The following is a 12,609-nucleotide window of genomic DNA, read 5'->3' as shown; positions in this document are numbered from 1 at the left end:
AGTGTGTTCCCAATAGTCGTGTAACAAACATTTTGCAGATTTTGATGGAATCATCACTGCCATTGATTCATTACCCTAAAAACTCAACCCTGTCAGATCAATCCCTTGAAGCGGTACCAAGCATGAACAAAGAATAATTAATATTTAGTACACTTTGTACCTCTCTCAGACACTTTTAGCTCATTGGTTTTGTCCCACATTGTTTAGACTTTATACGGGAGTCTGACCTATCAAAACAGTGGGCAAGCATTTCACAGTACCAAACACTTGTTGAATAGGTCTTAATACTGAGCCAGTTAACTTAAATGAGCCTGTGCTGTTACAGGTTTGATCTTAAATATGTGCTGCTTTGATAGCAGCTCAAGGCAAATTGTAATCCCTGGCAATAATAATAATAATAATAATTAAAATTCACGTCATATATAACGAATACAGTCCAGGTTTATCCATTTGCAGTTGAACCACTAATACCTGAGTGGATGTAAGTGTGGACTCCAAGCATCCATCTTTCCAAGTGTGCAGTGTGTATAACTGACAGGAAATAGAAATTGAGGGGCTATAATTTAAAATGGCTGACTTAAATTAGATGACAATATGGGACATAAAGTAGATTTGAGGGAGGAAACAAGACAGACCAAAAGCACAATTTTAAATTGGTGTATAGTCACAGAACTGGGAGAAGATTTTCAGAGAATGAAGACAGCTTTGACATTAACTGCATCATACAAACACCTTCAGTTTTGCCTCACAGTGGTGTAAATGTTTTCCGAAAAATAATTACCTGTGTTACTTTTGAGTGTTAATTGTGAGACTTGCTGGGTGTTAGATCATCTTTATTTATATTGCACTTTTCAGAGACAGAGTTGACAAAGTGTTCTAAACAGAAGGCATTCAGGTCATCTTGGGTCCTGAAGGTGAGAATAATGACAAGAGAAGCTACTGAGAAACTACGCCTCTCTTCTTGATGACATGTTCCATTGCAGTCTTTTCACTGGTGTCCAGACTGATCTTGTACTTGGCTAGGACTTTCAGGATGGGTCTCAGTTTTAGCCACCACTGTGTCACTGGAATACGGTGTCTGTGGAGAACAAAATTTGTCAGAAAAGTGAATATTCTCAGAGCCAACTTCAAATATTTTATGTCAGATACTTAAATTAAAGCTGAATTAAGTAATTTTTACCACTAGGGGGCAGAAAGACTCCAAAGTAAGGTCGCAACGAAGGACCTTAAGTTTCATAGATAACATGTTATCTATGAAACTTACGCTTATGCAACATGGGCTCTCAATCACAAGTTGTTAACATGTAAGTGTGATATTTTCAGATGTTTTAACCATACATGAGTCAATTTAAAACCATGAAGAAGATAATAAGTTGCAGGAAAAGAAATAGATAGGGGAGGAATTAAGTCTTACTCAAAGTCCGTTTGTTCTTTAAGTTCTGCCAGGGGCTGGAAGACCAAAGATCTCCTCCTCATTCCCAGCACACAGGCTGAATCCTGAGAGTTGGCAAAGATACGACCTGGAGGTTTGAGGATACATTATACATTAGCACGGTGAGCACAGAAAGTAAGTGTGCAATTGCATACAGAATTTTGCGTTTTGTGTGATATCCTCACCATGTCTGTAGCATTCCTTCAGCTTGTCAGTCAACCATAACACAGACTTGATCCCCATCTTGGTGCCAAAATTCCTGTCAAAGGGACTTGGTGTTCCACCCTAATAACAAAGGACATTTTAATTAATATATGTTTATTAAATTCATGAGACCAGTCAGGTGGCAAATATAATGTCTGTGCCCATGAAACAAAAGATCTGCGACTAGTGCCCCACCTGCTGCATATGTCCAAGTACATTCTTCCTGCAGTCAAACACACCCTTGCCTTCCTCTGCATATAGGTTGAAGATAAAGTCAGTGGTGTAGTTGGCATTGGATTTTTCATTTCTGAAAAAGGAGGGGAAAAAAAGAATTTAGGGTGAGATTTGAAGGGTGCAGGTTGTTGAAACCTGATTCGACTCAAAACAAAAATTATGTTAATTCCCACATACCTCAGAATCAGTCCTCTCTTCACTGTGGTCTTCATCTTCTCCACCAGGTGTTCCACATTCATCTACAAACAAACCAACCACCAGATCACTTATGTATGTCATCATCACTGAGCTTCCTCTCTATTGTACATTCAAAAGCGCAGACCTCTAATTCATGAATGTTGAACGGTTCCTCAAAAATGTAAGCAGCATCGGCTCCAGCTGCCAGGGCAGCCATGGTTGCCAAGTAGCCACAGTGTCCTCCCATAGTCTCAACAATGAACACTCGTCTCTTTGTGCCAGCAGCAGATTGTTTGATCCTGTCACATGTCTGAAAAGAAGAAGAAGAATTTAGTGAGTAGGTTTTAGTTTTTGGATGATTTGGTCTTCGTTTTGTGTTCCATAAAAGTTTACCATGGTTATAGTATTGAGTGCAGTATCAGCACCAACACTGAAGTCGGATCCAGGAACGTTGTTGGAGACAGTAGCAGGAACAACAACAAGGGGAATACAGAGTTCCTCATACTTCTCTCTAGCCTGCACCATCTCCAGACCACCAACAAATGCCTAGAGGAGACAGGAAGGAAAGAGGAACTCACTACATTGTTATTAATGTGCTGGGTTTTGGTGTCAAGCCTGTGCTCAGGTAAGTTTGTTATAGCCTCTACTGTATATTTCAGTTACTCACCTCAAAGCCTCCAATGATGACTAGAGCATGAATGTTGAACTTTGTGATGCTCAGACTGATCTCTTCCATGAATTCATGTGGCAGAGATCTTTAAAAAAAATAGAAAACACAGAAAAATCTTGATGCTCAGAAATGTCCTGAACAGTCAGAGGGTAGGTTCTCTGCAGAGACAAATACTGGCACATCTCCAGTGGCTTACAAGTGATGAATGAGAGGGATTAGTTTTGTAAAGTCTGTATGTTGTTTTTAGGAAAATCTTACTCATTATGTCTTAAGTTAAAAAGCAACACTACTAGAGTTAATACAAGTCAATGTACACTCAAAAAACAGCAAGACATGCACTGTTATTACTGTAGCAGTCTACAGAATGGTTATTTGAAATATCTCACCTCTTTGTGCCCAGCAGGGAGCCTCCCTTTCCAGTCCATCCTGCCACTCCAGACCAACCAATGGGCTCAATCTGTGCAGGGACATAATGCATGCTCTATCATATGCTTTGTGAGCCATACATTGACATGGTAATTATGATGAACATGAAAAGTCATGAAAGTGAATGCCTTTTTGTTTTGTTTATGTGTGTGTAGCCAGAACTTACCAATCCACTGGCCAAGCCGTCGAAGCCGTCATGCACTGCCAGCATCTGGTGGCCCTGGAGGATCCCTATCCTGACAGCTGAGCGAACAACAGCATTCATTCCCGCACACGGAGCTCCAACGTTCAATATGGCAATGTTGATGTTACTCTAATGCAGACACGTTCACAGAGACATAGGTGAAAAATACATGAATTTTCCTGTGGGACTTATCGACTGTGAGACAATGAGACAGTTCAGCTGTATTTCCTGACCTTTGTATCTGGGAGGTGCACGTGAGCCAGCATTCTGTATGTGTTCCAGTTGTTTTCAAAGCTCCTATTGTCAAAATTTAGCAGAAATATGCATACATTTGAAACTCAACACAGCATTTGATCATATGAAATGGATAACACATAAGTGCATGCCTCACTTTCCCCTAAGCTTCACTGCATCGTCAAATCTCCCTTCAGCCATGGCTGTGGTGACATCTTTAGTCTGATGTGAACAGAGGAGAAAAGGAAACAGAGAGTTGATTCAGAATACCATGCAAAATATCAAACATATGTCTTGCTAGTGGTCAGTAATCTTTGCTGTGGAAGTCTTGTTCATCCTCTAAGCTGCTACAAATGGAAGAAAAATGATTGGTTTTGTGTATGGAAGAGATTTTACTCACCACTTGCACGCACTCCATGAGAGGCAGCCTGACAGCCATGTTGCCAGACAAGCTGACCACACATGCAGGAGTTTCTGGTGTGGCCTCCAACAGAGCCATGACAGCTTCCACACCCATCCTGCTAGCCTGAACCATGACAATCAAAAAGCAGACGCTTGGGGAAGCAGGTACACTCATGCTTGTTTACACTGAACAAAAAATAGGAGTGTTTTTTATAGTTTAAATACGGAGAAGTGGTCGTATTACCAGGATTCTGTCAAAGGCAGATGGGGTTCCTCCTCTCTGGACATGTCCCAAGATGGTGGTGCGGGTGTCAAAGCCGAGCCTCTTTGATACCAGCTAGACATTGTGATTGTGATTTTATGAGCAATCTGTCTCATATGAACAGCCAATATATGTGCAGGTATACTGAAGCTGCTCTGCTATTACTGACCAGTTTAACTTGTTCACATGTGATAGGTTTACCCTGGCGGTCCATTGCTCCCTCTGCAATAATGATAATATTCAAACGGGATCCACGGCCTCTTTGCTGAGAGAGAAAAATAAAACATTTGAGTTCAGCAATCAGACTCTCTTTTTTAAGTTACACTCAGATTAGTCGGTGAAGTTGATTTACATCCATCAGTCTTCTGCACAGATGTTCCTCCCATCCCTCATCTGGTGGCATCTCTGGGATGAACACCCAGTCGGCGCCACAGGCCAGAGCTGTCACCAAGGCCAAGTAACTGTTGGAAATGAGTCATAAGAGATGGTTCAAGTGACTATTACAACACTGAGAGAGTGATAACTTTTTAAAGAAATGATTTTTCTTATTACAGAATTGACTTTTGTGATAAAACTAAGGCTTGGAAACCTCCTGAAATCAACAGCACAGTAAATATTTTGTCCAATAAACTACATCATATCATGTTATATGTCATATTAGAGGTGGATCTTACCTTGTGAAAACAGTATCCAGGGTTTTAGGAAAGGTCAGTGGGGTTAGTTTATCCAATAAACAGCTAAACCCATTCTTGGAAATATAATAACTTCACTCTGTCACTTTTAACTTTGGGCCGTCATCAGATAAAAGTTGAATTTAAAATTGTCCTTTGGTTTACAAAACCAACTAAAACTGCAAAACTGTAAAATAATCTCATCAGCCTCATGTTAGCATTGTCGCTGTGAGCATGTTAGCATTTTGATATTAGCATTTCGCTCAGCCTCACAGAGCTGCCTGCGCTACTGTTGTTTTTACTTACTGTTGTTTATGTCTGACTGTTGTTGGGGCATTTCACCATTTATTCCTTAGGGTATACATATGTTTTCACCATACCATATGTTGCTCTCCACACATAGATAAATAAACCTCCATGCCTCCACTGGTTTCAAAACACAGACACAGAAGCTGTACTCACCCACAGTGCCTGCCCATTACTTCTAAGATGAAGGTCCTCTGGTGACTGCAAAATGACACATTTCATGTCAAGACTCTTTAAATTACGTGGCTGGCCAGATAAATGCATGACTGGTTACGTGCACACCTCTGTGCTGTGGTGGTGATAGCGTCCACTATCTCTATGATCCGATGCAGGGCAGAGTCTGTCCCGATGGTCATGTCGGTGCCACAGAAGTCATTGTCAATGGAGCCCACCATGCCGACGATGTTGAGATGGGAGGAATTCTTGGCCTCATTTGCTGTGATCTTACCTGAACACAAAAAAAATGGCGGCACTCTTTGATACCATTACAGGGGTCTTAGCACAGGCTTTATTTCTAATGTTCCCTGCTCCCAAGTTAATGCAAACTCAAAAATTCTTCCACGTCTCCCTTTCGTTTTGACAAAATTGCTGTAATATTAATTTCTACAGCAATAATTCCATCAGTTGGCCCACAGCAGCAGAAACTCACAACAACAGAGTGGTCAGTATGATATGATGTTGTAATAATGGAATTGCTGTTGTGGAAATATATATATATTATGCTAAATTTACCTTGTGAGTTGCTGTAGTAGCTACAGTTACTTTCTCCGGTCATTATTAGCACTCAGTCTTTATGTGTTGGCCTCTGCTATTACTTGACACTCAATATGCTGGCATAGGTAATGCAGGCAATATGGCCCCAATTGCTACTACAGGCTTTTATGTGTCAGTTTATGGTACCTCAAACAACCTGTACCATAACATGAATATATAACAGCAAATATGTGAAAGACACACTTAATGTAAGGTTATGTTGCCTTGGAACTGTGAATTTTGGGGTCATGCCTCTCACCAGCTTTGACCAGGTCTGCCAGCAGCTCGCGCCACTCTGTTCTGAACTGATTGGCTCCCGTCAGACTGCCATCACCTCCGATCACACACAGGTTGGTGATGCCAAGCTTGACTAAGTTGTAAGCAGCCTTAGTGCGTCCCTCCTTGGTGCGGAAATCCTGACAGCGGGCACTACCAATCACAGTCCCACCCTTAAGTCAGGAAAATGGAGGACAGGTTTCAGTTCCAAACAAGAATCATAAGGAGACAGATAAGGAGAAGGGATATGTTTGTCTGAAACATAAGTGCTCCATTTGGTCTTGCTATTTGATGAACTCTGGCATTTAAATGACCACTTGACCTACGGAACTGCACTGTAGAGTCTAAAGAGTTGCTAGAGTTACACAGATCATCCATCCTGCTCACTGTAAACAGCTAATCACAAGTTAAAAACAGAGCGGTGATGATTTATATCCAGAGAAATATGATTTTGCATCCTCATGCTTCTTCTCACCAGCTGTAGCATCATCGACACACTCTCCCAGGTAGCAAGGCGGATATTGTCTCCTCCATCGACCAGACCCTGGTAACCCTGTCAACCAACAGAAACACATGACAATATCACCTCCCTGAAAAATTTCATTGCCAATGAGAAGCTTCAGGCTCACTGATAAAGGGACTTTTACTCTGGCTCGTTGCATGATGGTATCTGCTGATTATTTATAGGTAAGGATGATCTTCTGTGTTAGGCCATGGAATGGTGTTGAAAAATCATCAATCAAAATCAAATCATGCTATTGATTAATTTTTTAAATCATGACAATTAATTTTTGTTACTGTTTCTCAATTTCTGGGTTTTGGATTGTTGGACAGACAGTTCATGCAAACTAAAGGTAGCACATAGCTTTCCAAATCTTTATCTTTCTTTTGATATGGTACAAATTTAATAATGCATTGATTAATAATATTTTTAAAAAATCAAAGGCTGTATTTACCTCATGGACAAAGTACACCTTGGCTCCTGTATAAATTCCTACTCGAACTGTGGCCCTCACAGCTGCATTCATACCTGCAGGCACAGTTTTTGCGTGCACGTTAGCCCTTACAGTTATATAAGAAGCTTATTAGAGCTGTGACACACAGGTGGAAAGAACATGAACAAATGAAAATGGAGATGCTAAAAAATAGTTACTTGTCATACTATATTATAGTAGTTTGCGTCCATATTTCTGAAACAAATCTGCAAATTTTAATCATGTGGCCTGTGGTACATGTACATTTTAAATATAACTATAATTGTCTATAAAGATAATATGTGGAACTGTAAGACTTCTGAATTAGCAACTTCTTCTTGGGTGAATTTTATAGATTAGGCTATCTAAAATTTTACAGTGAAATACATGCAGAAACAAGCTGATAACATAAGTGACAGTGCTTCCAAGCCTCCAGTTTATTTAATGAACTGGTCAATGGACGTTGCACAATTTATGCTGTTAATAGTGTTAGCCTTTATTTGCCTGTCGCCGCTGCTGACCACCAGATAGGTGCAATCACAACAGCACAAGCTTAAGAAAATGAAAGATAATAAAACATTACTATGGTACTATTTTATTTTTGAACTGTTATTTTATCGTTAGTAACAGTTAAATTGTCAGTATTGCAGGAAATGCAACTGGGCACTCTCAACACTCAGTGGGTCGTCTAAAGGACAAGATGTGGATAGATTAGCTTTGGGGGTGCCAAGAGCATCTCCACTTACAGTGTAAAGCAGCAGAGGATAGGAAAGAAAGAGTAGATCGGCCCTCTCTCTCTCTCTCTCTCTCTCTCCCTCCCCACCACACCACTTTATAAACACATGATGGAAAGGTCATGCCTCTAAAATTAGCCCTCATAACAGATACAGCATTAGGGAGAGAAGAAGAAGGAACAGAGAGAAGAAAAAACTTGAAGTAAGGGGTATGGAGATGACTACTGATGTAAGATTGTAATGAGGATTATGTATTTTGGATAGTGAGAAAGAAGAAAGGTGAGGGCTAGCAAGATGTGTGATTATGCCTTTCCACACTTAGTGTCTCTTCGTTCAGATGGGCAGAATAAGAGACAGATACAAAGCTCACTGTGACACTCGACAGGGTTGTGTGGGGTCACTGACACACTTACCAAAGGTCAGAGCAGAGATATTCCTCACCAAGTTAAAGGTCAGAGGAGAGTCTGCCTCACTGGTCCTTGCAGTTTTAGATAAAAGAATTCACTCTGCTCTTTTCATTAAGTTAGCTCTTTTAGATAGGGAGCTAACATAGCTACGTTGTAATGGAGAAGTCATTAACGTATTATCATAACAGTTAAAGTAGTAAGAGTAGTTTTCTTTCACGGTCCAAATTTGATATAAAAGTGAGCTGCAATATGACAATAAAAAGAGGCTGGACTTTTAATTTTTTTTTAAAAAAAAGCAGTGTTAGTTTTAGTTGTATAGCTACTGAAAGATATTTTATCCAAAAGGAAATTATACATCTACACTGCTGAAGACCTATAAGCCTTTGACTTGTCTAAGACTGCCAATGACTACTGAAGAGGTGTCAAAATTGGTTCCACATAAATTTTTGATTTCTAGATGTATGACTCCCTTGAAGTCTTGAATATTTCTTTATCATTTGTCATCAAACCCTGCTGCAGTGACTTCCTCCACAACAGATTCCTCTCATCCACCTGCTGAGACAAACAAACAGCAGACACGCTCTGCCTTGGCACTCCACACTCACATACCAAGCTGAAAAAGCATGCACTTACCCTGGGCATCGCCTCCAGAAGTCAGCACAGCAATGGCCCGACCCTCTCCCATCTTGGTGGGGTCAATGGGAGTCGGTTGTGCCATGGTCCTGGAACTGAAGCTGGCTGAGGGAAAGAGACTTTGAGTGTAAAAATCCCTGTGATTCTGCTGCAGTGTGTGGAGCACAAGGAGCCTCTCACCTCTAACTCAGCCTGCCTGTTATGGAAAGTAATAGCAGTTGCAAAAGTGCACAGCTGAACCGTCCTCTTGGCAGACACTGAGGCACGTATTTAGATACATACAGACACACTGCACACGTAGTGCCTATTAAAAGTATTAAAAGTGTTCACCCCCCACCACCACCATCTTTGTAATTTTTCATACTTTATTGTTTAACCATTTTGAATCACAGCGGATATAATTAGGCTTTAAATGCAAATGAAGCTGAAATACAAACTGAGCATTATACCATAGACTGCGAAGACTTTTCACATCTGAACAATATGGAAACTGAACAATGTATGAACAGAAGTTTTCAATTTGTGCCACAAATTGTGAACTCTGACTATTGCAGGGCATGATAGCTGATAAGCTTTATAGTTGGGCACTTTGTCTCACTGGAAAACAGAGGTGGAAGGAGGACTCAGATCTTGTATGGATGAAATAGAAATAGTTGACTAAAGTACCTTAAAATTGTTCTAAAGTACAATATCTATTACCTTGAATGTACTTAGTTACTCTGCACCACTGCTGGTTAAATTTCTCTTACAGACTGCAGCACGTTTTTCCTCTGGATTTCTATGACTTTTGCAACATTCACAAAAGTCTCTTGTCTGTAAATGTACTTTAAATTGAGCCTTTAAGTTTAATTTGATTGATATTTGTCCCAGCTCTTATGTTTTTGTAATCTTATCTCAAGTTGTTTTCTTGTTTTTTTTTGAAAAGTTATTCTTTGTTTTCATGATGCAGTCTTTGTAGCTGTCAGCTGTTTTGGATTTTAGCTGTTTTTAGCTGTTACCATTTAGATTCACTTGTTGTGGGAGCCCTGTGTCTATGTAATATATTAAAAATAACTGACTGCATGAGTGATTTAGATTCATCAAAGTGAAGCATGTAAATGTTTGTGAAATTCACTATATGCCTTAAATCTCTGATTCATTTATTTTAATTTGTTTTATTTTCAACATTAAAGTGTAATTTGAAAAACTCCTATTGTGTTGTGGCAATCATATACCTATTTACTGTGTATTATTTGTCTTCTGTCATAGCAGCTGCAGGAACAAATCAAGTCTGCACAGCAGCAAATGGATGTGCACCACATGGTAAACGGTTATGGAGTCTCTGAAACTGAGTTTTAGGTCCTCATCTTTCTTTGCCTTTTACGGGACAATCTTCACACACTCAGACTGTGCTCTCTCTTTAATCGCAGTCTGTCTTACCAGCATCCCCCGCTGGATCAGAGCTCGAGGACGTCTCACTTTCACATTCAGAAGCCGAGGGGTCATCACCACCTGAGGAGGGAGAACCATGATACATGACCTACAGTGTGAGCCGGCCTCAACTGGACTTTACGTCAAAAATAAATAAATTAAAAAAGACTCTCCATAACTCCTCTGCAGTACAAGGCAGCAGCTCGCTCACATGATAGACCTTTTCTACAAAATACAACACGTTCAAGCATTATTCCTCAGCATTTTCGTTCCTGCCTATTTTGTCATGGAAAGCATTTGTGATCGCTGTGTGACATGCTCTATCTGTAAAAGGCACGTTAGTTTACTCCCACTGGTTTGAGGCTGATAGGATGGTTACTGAAGAAACACATAAACATATCTTTAAAAACCATCTCTTCTAAATTCAGCAGATTAGCTATGTCCTGTTCAATATTGACAGATGTTGTATTTCTCACATGAAACTGGGGCACATAAACAAGTCCTCTGGGTATTATAAACGGATATCTTCCACTCAAAAAACAATCAATTCATATGACAATTCAGAAGAAGTAGAAGTAGATTCTTTTATTATATACTTGTTTGGATTTTCTCAGTCTAAGTTATTTCTGTAGGGAGGAAAATTCAAATCCAGAGCCCCCTGACACAACTGTCAATACTTTCTCTTTTTAATTGACTCCTCTTGCACAAGGAGACACATTATATGTTGCTGGTCCACTATTCATGTCTTTAACTGGGAATCTTATGACTAATTAGATACGGCACTGAACTACACCTACATGTGGGTACTGGCTTGTGTGCATGTCTTGAGGGACTTGTGACTGTTGCGCTATTTGTTCGATCATTGCCATGAAGCTGGTCTAATGTGAGTGCCAAAAATGCTGAAACAATGACTTTATTTCCTGTGTTTATATTACCGGAGCACGAGAAAATATAAAGTAATTTCACAGATCACAATAAACGAATAAAACTTAAATAAAAACACAATGGGGGGAGTGTCAATTACTGAGAACAATTTCTGATTATAGATGAAAAACTAAAAAATCGATGTGACCAGCAGTGTGAGTAGGAGGTTTTTCTGCTGCAGGAAGCTTGCTAGAGTTGTCTTTAAATAGACTCAAAATGCCTACCGCAGACACAGTGCTGCTATCTATAAAACACAGAGGAACCCCACCCCTTCTTTACTGTCATTACTGTGAAAGTGCACAGTCATCTCTGCGTCTTAACACATCTACACGTCATGCTTGTGTTTTTAGTCCCAGGTAAATGTATTCATGACAACGTACCGAAAATAAATGATATTTCAAAACATTCAACGAGCAGTGTTCTAACAACTTTAATCTGTGAGCTAACGAACCATAGGCCTCTATTACAGCAACAGTCAAATATAATAAATGCACAGAGTGAGATGACAGCTAAGAATCATAAACATATGAACACACAATGTCCACATCGCTTGCGTACCTTGACCTCTCTTCCTGAGCCAGAACAGCAGACAGGCCAGCAGCGTGACAGTGAGGAGACACTGGGCTGAAAGTAAGCCCGGGGACCACATCCTCACAGCACCTCTCTTCACGGGAAACCATTCTGCATCTGATCCGTATTAATAGCATTGACATAACTTCATTGTGGACTAATGACCTTCATGGCTAAAGCACAGCAGGTACAATCCACCAGCGTTTGTATTAGTCACAGTATAATGAGGGCCGTGTTGACAATATAATGAAGTATAAAGAAGTATAAGGGAAACTTATATTATTTTAAATTATAATTGTAATTTTTTTGTTATAATAAATCATTCTCTTCTACAGTGTTTTCTATTTATGTCACTTACTCCCTTGCTTCTGCAATTGCTGTCTCACCTCTCAGTCTGTCTCTATGCTGCTATAACAAGTGAATTAAATTATTTTCTTATCCTATCTTTCCTACAATATAAGGCGTCCACATAAACTGAAATGACACTAAAAATCCAATGCACTTGAATAAAGTCTTCTCTGTTCTTATACAAACATAATATTGTTACCTTCATAATGTTTATATTTGTGTTAGAACGTTTGTGCTAGAATGTTTTACATTTAATAGGGTTCGCTTTTATTCCAACTTAATTTACAGTGAGTGATTTGAGTATTATTCCCATGTACACCACAGTGTGAGATATGAAGCCCTCCTGTGAAAATTTAATCATCTATAATGACCTTTATT

The 12,609-nt window shown here is 39.7% G+C and overlaps 1 protein-coding gene across 1 annotated transcript; it reads right to left on the bottom strand.

Annotated features, from left to right (window-relative positions):
* Positions 1–816: 816 nt before the first annotated feature.
* On the bottom strand, positions 817–11,983 carry pfkmb (phosphofructokinase, muscle b). The gene is made up of 24 exons (XM_046383944.1): positions 11,872–11,983; positions 10,399–10,470; positions 8,980–9,084; positions 7,188–7,261; positions 6,707–6,784; positions 6,215–6,404; positions 5,485–5,650; positions 5,359–5,403; positions 4,578–4,686; positions 4,395–4,490; positions 4,208–4,300; positions 3,962–4,087; positions 3,719–3,783; positions 3,561–3,624; positions 3,310–3,456; positions 3,104–3,174; positions 2,715–2,802; positions 2,441–2,593; positions 2,193–2,357; positions 2,048–2,109; positions 1,832–1,943; positions 1,618–1,717; positions 1,415–1,520; positions 817–1,078 (listed from the first exon to the last, which is right to left on the bottom strand). The coding sequence occupies exons 1-24, from the start codon at positions 11,960–11,962 to the stop codon at positions 937–939; spliced, it is 2,520 nt and encodes an 839-aa protein (XP_046239900.1). The 5' UTR covers positions 11,963–11,983; the 3' UTR covers positions 817–936.
* Positions 11,984–12,609: the final 626 nt, after the last annotated feature.

This window comes from Scatophagus argus, chromosome 3 (genome assembly GCF_020382885.2).
Source record: "Scatophagus argus isolate fScaArg1 chromosome 3, fScaArg1.pri, whole genome shotgun sequence".
Classification (NCBI taxonomy): Eukaryota; Metazoa; Chordata; class Actinopteri; family Scatophagidae; genus Scatophagus; species Scatophagus argus.
The sequence above is the reverse complement of the archived record's forward strand: the minus strand, read 5'-3'. Positions and strand labels throughout refer to the sequence as shown.